General features: G+C 43.9%; 1 protein-coding gene across 1 annotated transcript in view; it reads left to right on the top strand.

The window, feature by feature from the left end:
- Positions 1-18,549, top strand: part of C4H10orf53 (chromosome 4 C10orf53 homolog) — a 104,425-nt gene that overhangs the window by 70,997 nt on the left and 14,879 nt on the right. The window contains exon 2 of the mRNA XM_077257196.1: positions 17,155-17,274. Coding sequence (XP_077113311.1) covers positions 17,155-17,274 — 120 coding nt within the window. The remainder of the gene's footprint in view (positions 1-17,154; positions 17,275-18,549) is intronic.

Raw genomic sequence — 18,549 nt, 5'->3', positions numbered from 1 at the left:
GTGTCCAAACTTTTAGTCTGTACTGTATGTCACACAAAATATTTAATAAATAACATTTCCACATGTCTACTTTACATCAGCACAATTTTGGAAACATTTTTTTTAATTAGGAAGGTATAAGGGTTAAAACTTTCTCATTTTTACAACAAAATTTACAAATCCATTTTTTTTAGGGACCACCTCAGATTTGAAGTCACTTTGAGGGGTGTATATGACAGATAATACCCCAAAGTTACACCATTCTAATAAAAACTACACGCCTCAAGGTACTCAAAACCACATTCAAGAAGTTAATTAACCCTTTATGTGCTTCACAGTAACTGAAGCAATGTGGAAGGAAAAAAATGAACATTTAACTTTCTTCACAAACATTTTATTTTCACAAAGTAAAAAGAGAAAATTAACCACAAAATTTGTTGTGCAATTTCTACTGAATACGCCGATACCCCATATGTGGGGGTAAACCACTGTTCGGTAGCACGGCAGAGCTCGGAAGGGAAGGAGCATCGTTTGACTTTTTCAATGCAGAATTGGCTGGAATTGAGATTGGACGCTATGTCACGTTGGGAGAGCCCCTGATGTGCCTAAACAGTGGAAACCCCCCACAAATGACACCATTTTGGAAACTATACCCCCAAGAAACTTCTCTAGATGTGTGGTGAGCACTGTGAACCCCCAATTGCTTCATAAATGTTTATAATGTAGAGCCGTAAAAATATAAAATCATAATTTTTCCACAAAAATTATTTTTTCACCAGAAATTTTTAATTTCCCAAGGGTAACAGGAGAAATTATACCCCCAAAGTTGCTATGCAATTTGTCCTGAATACGCTGACACCCCATATGTGGGGGTAAACCACTGTTTGGGCACACGGCAGTGCTCGGAAGGGAAGGAGCACCGTTTGACTTTTCAATGCAGAATTGGCTGGAAATGAGATTGGACGCCATGTCGCGTTTGGAGAGCCCCTGATGTGTCTAAACAGTGGAAACCCCCCAAAGTAACACCATTTTGGAAAATAGACCCCCCAAGGAATTTATCTAGGTGTGTGGTGAGCACTTTGAACCCCCAAGTGTTTCACTAAAGTTTATAATGTAGAGGCGTGAAAATAAAAAATCTTTTTTTTCCACAAATATTATCTTTTTATTTTCCCAAGGGTATTCGGAGAAATTGGACCCCAAAAGTTGCTATGCAATTTGTCCTAAGTATGATGATACCCCATATGTGGGGGGAACCACTATTTGGGCGCATTACAGAGCTCGGAAGGGAAGGAGCACCGTTTTGGAATGCAGCCTTTGATGGAATGGTCTGCGGGCATCATGTTGTGTTTGCAGCGCCCCTGAAATGCCTAAACAGTAGAAACCCCCCACAAGTATCCCCATTTTGGAAACTAGACCCCCAAGAACCTATTCAGATGTGTTTTGAGTACTTTGAACACCCAAGTGTTTCACTAAAGTTTATAACGCAAAGCCATGAAAATAAAGAATCATTTTTTTCCACAAAAATTATTTTTAGCCCCTAATTTTTTATTTTCACAAGAGTAACAGGAGAAATTTGACCCAAAAAGTTGTCCAATTTGTCCTGAGTACGCCAATATCCCATATGTGGGGGTAAACCACTGTTTGGGCGCACAGCAGAGCTCCGAAGAGAAAGAGCACTGTTTTACTTTTTCACTTTTGGAATTGAGTTTTATGCCGCTGCCGCCAGCTCCGCCCACTGATACTCACCTGTCTTCGGTGTTTCGGCACGCCTCCTCTCCTGGGGCGTCTTCCTCCCTGCGCTCGCTCCCGGCCTCTGATGTTCGTTGGGCGCGCATGCCAGATTCAGCACTGCACGTGCGCACTTCTGAGCCGTGATCACTGCGTTGAAAAACACGTGATGGTGTCTCCGCGGTGTTGGATGTTTGATCTCCCCGAGGTCATTCATCCTTATGTTTATAGTCTTTTCACTAGGCACTGCTCCTAATAGCCAGTTTCCTACTCCACACTGATGAGGGGCAAATACCCCGAAACAGCTGTCTGTGGATGGATACCATGTTTTGGCATAGGTGGTTTTCCTTTATTGGATGCTGCCCTTCCCGTGGTTGTTCCTTCCCGGTGAAAGACCTGGCTTTTCATTGCTTGCGTTGAGAAACGTGTGATGGTGTCTCCGCGGCTTTTCTACATGCATTTGCATATTTCCCTTTAGGGATGGGGCAGTGTTCTGGATCACTGCGTTGAGAAACACGTGATGGTGTCTCCGCGTTGTTGGATGTTTTGATCTCCCCGAGGTCATTCATCCTTATGTTTATAGTCTTTTCACTAGGCACTGCTCCTAATAGCCAGTTTCCTACTCCACACTGATGAGGGGCAAATACCCCGAAACAGCTGTCTGTGGATGGATACCATGTTTTGGCATAGGTCATTTTCCTTTATTGGATGCTGCCCTTCCCGTGGTTGTTCCTTCCCAGTGAAAGACCTGGCTATTCATTGCTTGCGTTGAGAAACACATGATGGTGTCTCCGCGGCTTTTCTACATGCTTCTGCTCCAATCCAGGCCTCCGCTCCGCAGCCCTCGCCTCATCTGGCCAGACCTCCTCGCTATGGTGGAGATCCTAAATTGTGTTGAGGGTTTCTCAATCAGTGTCAATTACACTTTGACTTGTCCCCGCTGCTATACCCTATGGACCGAGCTAAAGTAGCTTTTGTGGTTTCCCATTTGGAAGGCGAGGCTTTGGCCTGGGTTAACCCCCTCTGGGAGCGAGATGATCTGGTGGTCTCTCAACTTAATCGTTTCTTAGATACCTTTCGCAAGGTATTTGATGAACCCGGTCGTCTGGTATCTACTACTGAGTCTCTTTTTAACCTTCACCAGGGTACCCTTTCCGTAGCTCAGTAGGCCATCCGTTTCCAAACACTGTCTTCAGATTTAGGGTGGAACAATGAGGCATTGGTGGGAGCATTTTGGCGAGGTTTGTCTTCCCGAATTAAAGATGAGCTGGTGGGGCGTGACACTCCTACTACTTTGGATGATCTAATTTTTTTGGCGACTCGCATTGATTTGCGATTCCAGGAGTGCTCTCGTGAGGTTGTCAGAGAAAGGAGATCCCCTTGCTTGTCTTCTGCTACCCGGGGTGCTTCTTTCCCTCAGAGCACTATGGTAACAACCTCTTCTTCTCCTGAGCCCATGCAGGTAGATCGTCTCAAGCCCACTGAACAACGCCGTAAGGAGAGACTTGCACAGGGTTTATGCTTCTATTGCGGCAGTTCCTCGCATCTTCTACGTTCCTGTCCTCTGTAGCCGGGAAACGCCTCCGCCTAGGACAGGTAAGAGAGGCCTTCCTAGGTAGCTATGATTCCTCTCCACCTCTGATTCTGTCTGTGATTTTACATTTGGGGTCTTCTCGCTTCTCTCTTGAGGCTTACGTAAATTCAGGTGCTGCTGGGAATTTTGTCCAACTCGAGGTTGTTAAAAGACTTGGGATTCCTGTCAGATCCTTGGAGGTTCCTAGGCAAATAGATTCTGTCGATGGTCAGCCTTTGCGGGAGTCCGTTTCTTTAGTCACCGAGGAGGTCGAGATTCAAATTGGAGCTCTTCATCATGAGAAGTTGGCTTTTTATGTTCTGCCGTCTTTATCCCATTCGTTTCTTCTCGGTCTTCCCTGGTTAAGAAATCATGAACCTACCCTAGACTGGCGAACTGGAGACGTTTTAAGTTGGGGACAGTCTTGTCTGAATAGGTGCCTACTTCCTGTCAAGCCTACTTGTTCTTCTCCTTCTGTTCCTGAACTAGCAAACCTGCCCTCAGTTTATTCTGCATTTTCAGACGTCTTCAACAAGAAAGAAGCAGAGGTCCTACCACCGCATCGTCCTTACGATTGTCCGATTCATCTTGTTCCTGGTTCTACTCCTCCCAGGGGTTGTATATATCCTCTGTCTCCCTCCGAGACTCAAGCCATGTCCGAATATGTCCAAGAGAATTTGGCCAGAGGCTTCATTTGGAAATCTTCATCGCCTGCAGGAGCTGGGGGGTTTTTTGTTAAGAAGAAGGATGGTTCCCTTCGACCCTGCATAGATTATCGTGACCTCAGTAACATCACTATTAAAAATACGTATCCTCTTCCTCTCATGCCGGAACTCTTCGATCGTCTACGAGGAGCACGCATCTTCACTAAACTGGATCTCAGAGGAGCTTATAATTTGATCCAAATCCGTTCCGGAGACAAATGGAAGACTGCGTTTAACACTCGTAATGGTCACTATGAGTATTTGGTGATGCCCTTTGGTTTATGTAATGCTCCTGCAGTCTTTCAAGAGTTGGTGAATGACGTTTTCCGGGACCTACTTTATACCTGCGTTGTGGTATATTTCACCGGATCTACTTTCTCATCGAAGAGATGTCCGTCAAGTTCTTCTTCGTTTAAGAGAAAATCGGCTGTATGCAAAACTAGAAAAATGTGCCTTTGAACAGTCGTCACTGCCGTTCTTGGGATTCATCATCTCCGATTCTGGTCTTCGTATGGATCCAGATAAAGTCTCTGCCGTACTCAATTGGCCACGTCCACTCGGAGTAAAGGTAATCCAGTGTTTTCTAGGATTTGCGAATTATTATCGGCAGTTTATTCCTCACTTTTCCTCTTTGTCGGCTCCCATCTCATCTCTGACTAAGAAAGGTGCCAACCCTCATCATTGGCCAGCAGAGGCCAAAGAGGCTTTCCTGTCTCAAAGAAGCCTTCGCCTCGGCTCCTGTACTCCATCGCCCTGAAGCTAATAAACCCTTCTTCCTGAAGGTTGATGCCTCCGCTATCGGCGCTGGAGCTGTGCTTTCTCAGAGGTCCTCTTCTGGTCGCCTTGTGCCTTGTGGCTTCTTCTCCAAGATCTTCTCGTCTTCTGAAAGAAATTATTCCATTGGTGATAGAGAACTTTTGGCCATCAAATTGGCACTGGAGGAATGGAGGTATCTGCTGGAGGGAGCTCTACATCCCTTTGTAATCTATATGGATCATAAGAATTTGGCGTACATTCATTCTGCGCACTGACTGAACCCCCGACAAGCCAGGTGGGCTTTATTCTTCGCCCGATTTGACTTTGAACTCCACTTTTTGCCTGGTGAAAAAAACGTCAAGGCTAACGCCTTGTCCAGATCCTTCTCGCCGGTGGATGCTGAGGAGGAGACCACGCACATCATTGATCCAACTAGACTCATCACGGTTGCTCCAGTCTCTCTGGCCTCTTTACCTCCGGGTAAGACCTTTGTTTCTGAGAAGGACAAGAGACGCTTTTTACTTTGGGGACATGCCTCCAAGCTGGCAGGCCATATCGACTTCAAGAAAACCTTCAATCTCATATCCCACTACTACTGGTGGTCGACTCTTCTGAAGGATGTCCAAGGTTTTGTCGAGTCATGTCCATCCTGTGCTAAGAACAAGGTTCCTAGGCGGTTGCCTTCAGGTCTTCTGCATCCTCTTCCTGTGCCTTCTGCCCCATGGCAACATATTGCAGTAGATTTTATTACTGATCTGCCTTGTTCTTCTGGTTGCACCATCATCCTCGTGGTAGTTGACCATTTCTCTAAAATGGCTCATTTCATTCCTCTCTCAGGTTTGCCATTGGCTCCTGTGTTGGTGAAGATTTTTGTTCAACATATTTTTCTGTTTCATGGTCTACCACAGCATATCATTTCTGATCGAGGAGTCCAATTCACCGCTCGTTTCTAGAGGTCTCTCTGTAAGTCGATGAACATCTCGCTTGACTTTTCTTCGGCCTATCATTCACAATCCAACGGCCAAGTGGAGCGTACTAATCAAATTCTGGTGACTTATCTCCGGCATTTCTCCAACGCTCATCAAAATGATTGGTCCAACTTACTACCATGGGCCGAATTCTCTTATAATAATCATACCAGTGAAGCCTCTACCAAGTATACATTTTTTATCGTTTATGGACAACATCCTGGACTTCCTCTACCGGTTCCTCCTGTCTCTTCTGTGCCAGCGGCAGATTTTCTGTCTAGGGAATTCTCCAGGGTCTGGCAGAAGACCAAGTCTGCTCTCAAATTAGCTCAGCTTAGGATGAAGAGACATGCGGATAAAAGGGGTCTCGATTCTCATGTATTCCATCCTGGAGACAAGGTCTGGCTTTCGTCTAAATTTATTCGCCTTAAAATTCCTTTGCACAAACTGGGTCCTTGCTACATTGGTCCTTTGGAGGACTTGGCACGTATTAACAATGTTTCTTACAAACTTAAGTTACCTGCCTCTCTTCGTATTCCCAATTCTTTTCATGTTTCTCTCCTTAAACCTGTGGTTTTTAATCAGTTTCATGCCTCGACCTCACCTGTTTCTGCGGATAATATTTTTGAGGTAAGGGATATTTTGGCCATGAAAAGGTGTAGGGGTAGAACTTTGTTTTTGGTGGACTGGAAGGGTTTTGGGCTTGAGGAGAGGTCCTAGGAGCATCGGGAAAACATTCAGGCTCCTCGTGTTTTAGCTAGGTTTCTTTCCAGCCTTAAGGGTAAGGGGGACGTAAGGACGGGGGTACTGTTATGCCGCTGCCGCCAGCTTCGCCCACTCCCCCCACTCATACTCACCTGTCTTCGGCATTCTGGCACGCCTCCTCCCCTGCGGCGTCTTCCTCCCTGCGCTCGCTCCCGGCCTCTGATGTTTGTCGGGCTCGTGCGCACGCCAGATTCAGCACTGCACGTGCGCACTTCTGGGCCTCCTGCCGAACGCTCCTTCTCATCCTCTCTATCTTCCTGGAGGACTGTTACCCCTAAGTTTTCTTCACGCCGGTATGTATACCGCTTCCTGCCGCCCCTCTATGCCTGATGATCATATGTGCTTTCATGTGCTCTTGGTCACCCGTGGAGCATTCTATGCTCTCTGACTTTGTGTCTCTCCTTTCTCCACAGTATCCCGCCAGTTCCAGCATCTCTGCGGTGTTCCCGTCTGTCTCTGTGTCTCTGCGGTACCGCGCCAATTCCGGTGTCTCAGCTGTATCCCCGTCTGTCCCTGTGTCTCTACGGTACCTCAACTGTTCCTGTGTTTCTGGCGTGTTCCTGTCATTCCCTGTGTCTCTGCATACCTGGTTAGTCCCTTGGTGTCTGCAGTGCTCCCTCAGTCCCACTGTTGTTGCTGTATCCACCTATCCTATATCCCCTCCGCTCCCGCCAGTCCGTTTTCTTGTCCTTTTTCCATCTTGGTCCCCCAGCTTCCATGGCAATAGTCCCTCACGGGCCTGCCCCTAACTCTCCCTGTAGAGGGGGTGGTCTATCTGGCTAGCTCGTCCGTGAGGGGATCGTCATCACGGTCCAGAGGGTCCACTTTTGTTTTTGTATGGATCGTCACATTGAGATGGGACACCATGTCGCGTTTGGCGAGCCCCTGATGTGCCTAAACAGTTGAGAGCCCCTAATTCTTACTCCAACCCTAACCCCAACAGACCCCTAACCATAATCTCAACCATAACCCTAACCACAACCCTAACCCCAACACAGCCCTAACCCTAATCTCAACCCTAACCCTAACCACAACCCTAATCCCAACACACCCCTAATCCCAACCCTAACCACAAACCTAATCCCAACCCTATCCCTAATCCCAACCGTAATCCTAACCCCAACTCTAGCCACAACCCAAACACTAACTTAAGCCCTAACTCTAACTTTAGCCCCAACCCTAACTTTAGCCCCCAACCCTAACTTTAGCCCGACTCTAACCCTAATGGGAAAATGGAAATAAATACTTTTTATTTTATTATTTTTCCCTAAGGGGGTGATAAAGGGGGGTTTTATTCACTTTTTTTTATTTTGATCACTGTGATGGACCCTATCACAGTAATCAAAATGAACCAATAGGAAAAATCTATTGTTGCCAGGTGCTGGCTGGCAGATCTCAGCGGGCGCACTACGCATGTGCCCGCAATTTTCTTACCGGAAGAAGATGCTGGCAGTCATGGGGGGAAGGAGGAGGGACCAGGGACACTGCGAGGTAGCGTGGGGATCGGGAACCCTATTTCTTCTCTGATGTGCAATCACATCAGAGTAGAGAGAAATTAAATGGGAAATCAGACTTTTTTTGCAGTCGCCATTATACTGTTAATAGCGGCGATCGCAACCCCGGGGTTGGTAAAAACCGACCCGAATCATGTTCCCTGGGGTCTCGGCTACCCCCCGGAAGCCAAGTCCCTGGAGAAGTTCACACTCTGGGGGCGCTATACACTGTTTCCTCTGCGGCGCTAATTAACGGCGGTGTGGTTTAAGTATCCTTAACTACCGCCGCTAAAAGGCGTATCGGCGGTCGTTAAGGGGTTAGAGGAGAGTGAAGACAAAAGTGAAAAAACAATAATGAAAAAAAACAATACAGTGAAGAATGAAAGAAAAATCAATGTATAAGAAAGTATACAAAGTTATTAATATAAGAGAGAAATGCCAATAAAGCAGCCAGGGAAATGTTTAATTTTCCCTTATACAGTGCCTTGTGAAAGTATAAACTTTTCAGTTTTTGAATTTCTACAAAAATTAAAAATAACCAATAAATTTCGTTCAACTTCACAATTGTGCTCCACTCGTTGTTGATTCTTCACCAAAAATTTACATTTGGTATCTTTATGTTTGAAGCATGATATGTGGGAAAAGGCTGAAAAGTTCAAGGGGGCCGAATACTTTCGCGAGACACTGTATACCTATATATATATATATATATATATATATATATATATATATATATATATATAGTAGAAGAAATAATAAAAATATGTAAATAGCGTATAAAGCAAAAGAAACAAGTCAAGAGAAGCAAACATATACTGTAGACCCCAAAATACCAGTGTTAAGAGAAAATGAGACTAGTAAAACCAGTGAAATAAATTTAATAATGATACCAGTGAGAAAAGCAACCCACAAAGAACAACATACATAGCAGAAAAGCGTGTAAAACATGAGTTTATAGATATAATTATTGTACATATAATAATAATAAATGTAAGTAATGTATATTGGCATGATTTTTTTAAAACAATTGGACACCTATACAGTATGTAGGTGCAAAAAGTATAGAGAGACTTGATAAAGTACTGTGCATATTAAATATAAATATTTGTTATGCTAATGGATAATGTAAAAATATAATGCCATGATGTACATGGATCGACATCGTGCACAACATGTGCACACATATGGGTCCAAACTACCCAAATACTGTATGTAAATTAAAAGATAGTTGCAAACTAAGGTTTCTGTACCAAATATTAATTTCTTTTTTTTCTATTGTATCAAATACTTCTTTAATGCAATAAAATGCAAATTAATTATGTATAAATCATACAATGTGATTTTCTGGATTTTTTTTATTCTGCCTCTCACAGTTGAAGTGTACCTACGATAAAAATTACAGACATCTTCATTCTTTGTAGGTGGGAAAACTTGCAAAATTGGCAGTGTATCAAATACTTATTTTCTGCACTGTATATAGAGTGGCTTGCAAACGTATTCACCTCCCTTGGCAGATTGTGTACCTCACAACCTAGTATTTCACTTTTTTTTTTTTGAGGGTTTGCATCAGTTAATGTAAAGAACATGCCTACACCTGTGAACATTTGATTTTCTTTTTATTGTGAAGCAAACATCAAATAGGATGAAATAACTAAAAAAAACTTCAATGTGCTTAACTATTCACCCCCCTAAAAGTCAGTACTTTGTAGAGCCTTCTTTTGCAGCAATTAAAACTGCAATTCATTTTGGATAAGTCTCTATGAGCTTTCCAAATCTCGCCACTGCGATTTTTGCCCATTCCTCAAGGGAAAACTGCTCCAGCTCCTTCAAGTTACATGATTTTCTCTGGAGAACAGCAATCTTCAAGTCTGACCACAGATTCTCAATTGGATTAAGGTCTGAGCTTTGGCTAGGCCACTCCAAAACATTTACATGTTTCCCCTTAAACTTCTCAAGTGATGCTCTAACAGTATGCTTTAGGTCAGTCATTGTCTTGTTAGAAGGTGAAGCTCTGTCCCAGTGTGAAATCACTAAGACACTGAAACAGGTTTTGCTCAAAAATATCCCTGTATTTCAGACCATCCATCTTCCTTTTGACTCAGACGATTTTCGCTGTGTCTGCTGCAAAAAACATCCCCAAAACATGATGCTGCCACCACCATGTTTCACTGTGGGGATGGTTTTCTTGGGGTGATGAGCTTTGTTGGTTTGGCATCAGAGATAACATTTACCTTTGCGGCCAAAAAGTTCAATTTTGATCTTAACTGACCATAGCACCTTTCCCCATACATTTGGGGAGTCTCCCAAATGTCTTTTGGCAATCTCAAAAAGAGCCATACAATTTTTGTGTGTAAGTAAAGGTTTTTTTTCTGCCTAGTCTCCCATAAAGGCCAACTCTTTGGAGTGTATGGTTTATTGTGGTAGTATGGACAGATATCCCAGTCTCTGCTTGAGAACTTTGTATTTCCTTCAGGGTTGCCTTTGGTCTCTGCACTGCCTCTCTGATCAATGCCCTCCTTGCCTGTGCTGAGAGTTTTGGTGGGCGGCCCTCTTTTGGCAGGTTTGTTGTGGTATCATATTCTTTCCATTTGATAATGGATTTGATGGTGCTCCAGGGATCATCACAGTTTAGGAAACTTTTTAATAACCCAACTCTAACTTGTACTTCTCAACAACTTTGACTTAGTTGGAGATCTTCTGGTCTTCATTGTGTTGTTTGGTTAATGGTGTCTCTTGCTTAATGGTGTTGAAGTCTCTGTGGCCTTACAGAAAAGGTGTGCATATGCTGACAAACCATGTGACACTTAGATTGCACACAGGTGGGCTTTCTTTCACTAAGCATGTGACTTATGAAGGTACCGTATATATTCAAGTATAAGCTGACCCGAGTATAAGCCGACCCCCCTAATTTTGCCACAAAAAACTGGGAAAACGTAATGACTCGAGTATAAGCCTAGGGTGGAAAATGCAGCAGCTACTGGTAAATTTCAAAAATAGAAATAGGTACCAATAAAAGTAAATTAATTGAGATATCAGTAGGTTAAGTGTTTTTGAATATTCATATTGAATCAGGAGCCCCATATAATGCTCCATACAGTTCATGATGGGCCCCATAAGATGCTCCATACAAAATTCGCCCCATATAATGCTCCATACAGTTTATGATGGGCTCCATAAGATGCTCCATACAGTTCATGATGGGCCCCATAAGATGCTCCATATTAAAATATGCCCCATATAATGCTGCACAAAGGTTAATAATGGCCCCATAAGATGCTCCATAGACACATTTGCCCCGTATAATGCTCCACAAATGCTGATTATGGCCCCATAAGATGCTCCATAGAGATATTTGCCCCATATAATGCTGCACATGGCCTCATACAGATATTTGCCCCATATAATGCTGCACATGGCCCCATAAGATGCTCCATAGAGATATTTTCCCCATATAATGCTGCACATGGCCCCATAAGATGCTCCATACAGACATTTGCCCCATATGCTGTTGCCGCGATTAAGAAAAAAAAAATGACATACTCACCTCTCAGGCCTCGGGCACTTGCTATATTCACCGGTCCGCTTTCCACCGACGGCCGCTGTGTCTTCTGCACTGACATTCAGGCAGAGGGCAGCGCGCACACTAATCGCATCACTGCGCCCTCTGACCTGAGCGTTAATGCAGAGTACGGGGAAGACGCAGCGGCGGCCGTCGGTGGAACTGGGTGCAGGTGAATATCGCACACTGCGTTATACTCACCTGCTCCTGGCGCGGTGTCCCGGTTCTCCGGCGCTGGCAGCTTCCTGTATTGAGTGGTCACATGGTGCAGCTCATTACAGTAATGAATATGCGGCTCCACCCCTATGGGAGTCCATATTCATTACGGTAATGAGCGGTACCATGTGACCACTCACTACAGGAAGAAGCTGCCGGCACCCGGAGAACCAGGGACATCCAGGGACCACGCCAGGAGCAGGTTAGTATAATTAGACAGCTGCTCCCCCTCCCCTGCCGACCCCTGAGTATGACTCGAGTATAAGCCGAGAGGGGCAATTTCAGCCTAAAAAAATGGGGTGAAATTCTCAGCTTCATAGCAGAAGTAATGAATGCATATGCCAATTTTCAGTTACCGCATTTAATCCATAAATATAATTTATGCCTATGTTTTTCTGACTTCACTTCAACAACTTAGACTATTTATTGCTGATGTATCACACACAAATGTGATTACAAAAATATTTAAACACATGTTGCAATGTAACAAAATAGTTAAAAAGGCAAGGGGGTGAATACTTTCACAAGCTACTGTATAAGCTTAGCATAAATGAGTACACCCTCTTTTAAAAAGTGAGAGTTTAATCATTATCTCACTGAACATAAAGGCAGTTTCAACAATTTTTGGCAAGACTGAGTTTCACTTTTAAACTCCTGACATGACAGTAAGGTCAATATTGTATTACATAAAAGTGACATAGTATAATTTACAAAATTAGCAATTTTACTCTAATTAGTTGATGTACAAATAATTAAAAACACCATATCAAAAACTACTATATCTAGTATTTTGTATGCTCTCCATGATTTTTAAGGACAGAAAGCACCAAGTCTTCTAGGCATGGAATGAACAAGTTGTTGCCATATTGCAACATTTATCATTTTCCATTCTCCAAGTCCCCATAGGTGTTCAGTTGGGTGCAGATCGGGAGACATACTTGGCCACAGAATCTCTTTCACCCTGTTTTTATTCAGAAATGCAACACTGATCTTAGATGTGTGTTCTGAATCATTATCTTGGAAAAGTGCACATTTACCAATGGGCACAGAGTGATGGTAGCAACTTTTTTAATATAGAGCAGTACATCTGTGAATTCCTGATATCATCAATGAAATGTAGCTCCCGAACACTAGCAGCATTAATGCCGCCCCACATAAGGACACTGCCTCCCCTATGCTTCTGTGTAGGCACCATTCATTTTTTTTTTATATATATTCCTCACCTTTAGACACCTTAAGCTAGGTTCACTTTGCGTTAGTGGGTGATCGCTAACGGACAGCGTTGCACGGCGAAAATGTCGCAATTAACGCCGTGCAAAGGGTCCGTTAGCGCACCCATTGACAGCAATGTTGTTTCTGCCTGAAGCGCTTCGCTAGCGCGTGCCTTTTTTTCGGCTCGCGCTAGTGATGTGCCGTTCTTTTGTGGCGCGCCTCGGACGCTTCTTGCAGCGTCCGCGGCGCGCCCGAGGTCCGTTCCCCGCTCTCGCAGATCGGGTATCTGCGAGAGCGGGGACGTTAACGCGACCCCTAAACGCGACCCCTACAAATACATTGCGTTAGCGCAATCCGCTAGCGCTAAACGGATTGCCCTAACACAATGTGAACCTAGCCTTACAGTTTTAAAGCCATCAGTTTCAAAAACTTTTATTTAGGACTCATCACTCCAGCTTATAGAGTCCAAGTAACCTTCATATTTTTCAGCATGAGCCCTGGCAAATTATAGACAGGAATTTTCCTGTTTTTCTGCACAGGAATTAGGAGAGGCCTCTTTCTTTGACAAGACCCATGCATGCCATTCCTCTGCAGAGTACTTTATATTGTGTTACGGGAAACACTCACCCCAGTTTGTTCTTTAGCTAACTGCAATGAACTTGCCTATCGATTTTACTGTATAACAAAGTTTTTGTCCCTCGGAAAATTTTGAGTGTTACTGAGAGATTTTTTGCATGCTGATTTCAGAAATGACCTGAGATTTTTCCTATCACGTAAGGTTTTTGAGAAATGATACCAAACATTATAATATTCGGTTATAATTCTAAAAACTCATATATGAATTTCTGCTACATATGCGGAGAATATACAATGAAAGCACAAAAGAAGGAAATTACTCCACTTGTTAAGAAAGCATATGAACTATACTTTGAATGTTCAATTGGAGATCAGGACAAACAGTGAGAACCTCATATATGCTGTGCATCTTGTTCTAGAAGCCTTATAGCATGGCTGAATAGATCATGACCTTCAAAGCCGTTCGCTGTCCGAATGATATGGAGAAAGCAGAGAGATCATGTAACAAATTGCTACTTCTGCCTTACAAATGTAACAGGATATTCAGCAAAGAACAATAAATCAATAGAATATCCTAATCTTCCTTCAGCGATAAGACCCATGCCCCACGATGAAAGTCTTCGTGTTCCAAAGTCGCCCAAAGTATGGACAGTGGAGGACAACAAAGATGAACTAACAATGTCAGTGGAAAATGGAACTTCTGCAGACCCAGACTTTGAGCCTTCTACATCTAATCCACATCTGTTCAGTCAAGCTGATCTGAGTGACTTGGTCAGAGATTTGAAATTGTCAAAGAGGCTGGCAGAATTATTGGGATCAAGGCTACAAGAACGGAATCTCTTATTACCAGGAACAAGAGTTTCTGTTTTTTGCCGTCGTCAAAAAGACCCTAATCAATTTTTCAACCATGTCGACAGTTTAACCTTTTGCAACGACATCTTATGGTTGTTTGGTGCTCTTGGATGTGAACATGACCCAAAGGAATGCCGACTGGTTATTGACCCATCAGTTTTAAGTCTGAAGGCTGTTTTACTACACAACGGAAATATCTATCCTTCTATACCTATTGGACATGCCGAACACATGAAAGTAACGTATGAGAATATGGAGTTACTGTTGACCCACATTAATTATAGAAATTATAACTTTAACATATGTGGTGATCTAAAAGTTGTTGCACTTTTTCTTGGACTGCAGCTTGGATATAACAAGTATTGTTTTATTTGTGAGTGGGACAGTCGTGCACAAGAAATGCACTATTTCAGAAAGGACTTGCCACTCCTCAAAACCTGGTTGCTGGACAGAAGAATGTTAAACATAATCCTCTGGTTGATCCAGCAAAGATATTTCTCCCTTCTTTGCAAATTATTATGAAGAATTTTGTCAAAGCAATGAACAAAGAATCGGAAACCTTTTCTTACTTGCGACAGAAATTTCCAAGAATAAGTGATGCAAAGATTAAAGAAGCTATTTTTATTGGCCCACGGATCAGAGATATAATGGATGACAGTAGATTTGATGGTATTTTGCAAGGTGCTGAACAAGTGGCATGGAGAGCCTTTAAAGATGTGACCTTCAACTTCCTTGGCAACAGCAGGGCACCGAACTTTGAACAACTCGTGGACAACATGCTCATAGCATATCATTTGATGAAATGCAATATGTCACTAAAAATGCATTTTCTACATTCTCACTTGGACTTTTTCCCAGCCAATCTTGGTGCCGATAGCGATGAAAGAAAGATTTCACCAAGACATTGCGCTGATGGAGAAAAGGTACCAGGGAAAGTGGAGTATGTCAATGCTGGCTGACTATTGCTGGAATCTTATTCGAGAAGCATCTGACACGGATTATAAACGAAAGTCGTCTGCAAAACACTTTTGAACAATTACTTTTGCTACTGACATCGATGCACATATATGTAGTGTCTCGGATGTCATAATGTAGACTATAAACTGTTGCTCCTTAACCCCTTACTGCCAGCTGACGGAATAGTACATCATCTGGCAGTATCCCCTGCTTTGAGGTGGGCTTCGGTGGTGAGCCCACCTCAAAGTCGCAACATGTCAGCTGTTTTTAACAGCTGACAAGTGCCACAGTAGGTGCGAGTGGAATTGGGATCCGCCCGTGCCTATTAAGTAGTTAAATGCCACTGTCAAATTCTGACAGCGGGCATTTAAATGAACTTCCAGACGCCGATCCGGAAATACGCGCAGCGATGACCCCCGTCACGTGATCAGGGGTCATCGCTGCGTTGCCATCACAACCAGAGGTCTCTTTGAGACCTCTATGGTTGTTGATGGCAGATTGCTACAGCAAGCCTATAATTCTGCTGCATAGAGGTGATCTGAGCATCACCTCTAGGTAGCAGAGGCGATCGCGCTATGGCAGCTTCTAGCCTCCTATGGAGGCTATTGAAGCATGCAAAAAGTAAAAAAAAAAGGGTTTCAAAATATTAAAAAAGCAAAAAAGTTCAAATCACCCCCCTTTCGCCCCAATAAAAAAAAATAAAACAATAAAAAAAAATAAAACATACACATATTTGGTATCGCCACGTTTAGAATTGCCCGATCTATCAATAAAAAAATTTACCTGATAGCTAAACGGTGTAGCGAGAAAAAAACTCAAAACGCCAGAATTACTTTTTTTGGTCGCTGCAACATTGCATTAAAATGCAATAACGAGCAATCAAAAGAGCATATCTGCACAAAAGTTGTATAATTAAAAGCGTCAGCTTGTCCTGCAAAAAATAAGCCCACACACAGCCATATTGATGGAAAAATAAAAAAGTTATGGCTCTGGAAAGAAGAGGAGCGAAAAAGAAAAACGAAAAAAATCGAAATAAGCACCGGTCATGAAGGAGTTAAAAAGCTTACGTGATACAGACTTTTGGAGCACATATTCGTGTTCAGCCCGTCACATGACTGGATTAAAACCAAAACCAGAATCTCAATTTGCAGACACTGTGTTTCGGGATACTGCCCCTCGTCAGTGCAAGAGACAATTTACATATTTCCCAGAGGAGCATTGCGACTTAAATGTCTCCTTATCTCGGTATGCTTAACATGTCAAACTCCGCAAGGAGAAATGTTGCCCCTTGGATCCCAGTCAGACGCCTCTCACACAGCCAAACCAGATTTCATACTTTGCACTAACGAAAGGCAGTACCCTGAAGTAAGTGTCTGCAAATTGAGATTCTGCTTTGGCTTTTATCCTAAGTCACGTGACAAGGCTCGTTAGAGGGTCGACATTGACTTACAAAGATTGTTCCTTCCTATAGGTGGCATTAGAGTCCTCTTCCTCTCTGAAGAGACAATTTGCTGAATTCTTGTTGATTAAAGTTGTGTAGTCTAAACTTTAACTTTGTTCTTCGATGCATTTTTTTTTTAGATATATGGTTTTCAACACATTTGTTGTGAAAATTATTTTTATGTCTGTGCAAAATAGCAAATCTTGTATGCAATCAATATCCCACTTTTGTACAAGTATTGTGTAGTATGGTATCCAATAGAAAATGTTTACTCTGAAAGGATACCAATGGATTTCTGATAAATCTGTTGGGATGCTGTCCTTTATGCTGATCACTGTATATATACACGCATGATGTATACATTGTATATTGCAGCTGTTCTTGCCTGTGATGGACACAAAGTTTTCTTGGAGGAAATACCAGATCGGGACACTGTGGAACTTATGGTTAATGGAGAGATTGTATTTCACTGTAATATCAAGGAACTTGACTTTGGTAAGAATAGGATATTTCCTTTCAAGTAATGTTTTACCAAACTTTTAACTGAATCATCTATATATATGAGGCATTGTGATTACTCGCTAATCCCGCCCCCTGCACAGTAGCTCCGCCCCCCACCACATCACCACACATAATCCTGCCCCCCACCCCATTACCACACACAATCCGCACCACATCACCACACAATCCCACCCCCCACAAATCCCACCCCCACCACATCACCACACATAATCCTGCCCCCCCCACCATATCACAACACATAATCCCGCCCCCCCACCACATCACCACACATAATCCCGCCCCCCCACCACATTACGACACATAATCCGCCCCCCCACCCCATTACCACAGATAATCCCGCCCCCACCACATTACGACACATAATCCCCCCCACCCCATTACCACAGATAATCCCGCCCCCCCCACCACATTACGACACATAATCCCGCCCTCCACATTAACACAGATAATCCTGCCCCCCCATCACATTACCACACATAATCCCGCCTCCCCACCACATTGCCACATAATCCCACCTCCCCACCACATTACCACACATAATCCCGCCCCCCCACCCCATCACCACACATAATCCTGCCCCCCCACCCCATCACCACACAATCCCACCCCTCCACCCCATCACCACACAATCCTGCCCCCCCACACCATCACCACGCATAATCCCGCCGCCCCACCACATCACCACACATAATCCCGCCCCCCCACCACATTACCACACATAATCCCGCCCCCCACCACATTACCACACATAATCCCGCCCCCACCACATCACCACACCCAATCCCGCCCGCCCACCACATCACCACACATAATCCCGCCCACCACATCACCGCACACAATCCTGCCCCCCACCACATCACCACACACAATTCCACGCCCCAACATATCACACATAATCCCGACCCCCCACCACTTCACCACACATAATCCCACCCCCACCACATTACCAAACATAATCCCGCCCTCCACCACATTACTACAGATAATCCCGCTCCCCACCACATTACCACACATAATCCCGCCCCCCACCACATTACCACACATAATCCCACCCCCCACCACATTACCACAGATAATCCCACCCCCCACCACATTACCACCATAATCCCGCCCCCCCACCACATCACCACACATAATCCCGCCCACCAAATCACCACACATAATCCCGCCCCCCACCACATCACCACACATAATCCCGCGCCCCAACACATCACCACACATAATCCCACCCCCAACACATCACCACAC

The sequence above is a fragment of the Ranitomeya variabilis genome, chromosome 4, assembly GCF_051348905.1.
Source record: "Ranitomeya variabilis isolate aRanVar5 chromosome 4, aRanVar5.hap1, whole genome shotgun sequence".
In the NCBI taxonomy this organism is placed as follows: domain Eukaryota; kingdom Metazoa; phylum Chordata; class Amphibia; order Anura; family Dendrobatidae; genus Ranitomeya; species Ranitomeya variabilis.
Note: the sequence above shows the minus strand (reverse complement) of the source record. Positions and strands in the feature narration are given on the sequence as shown.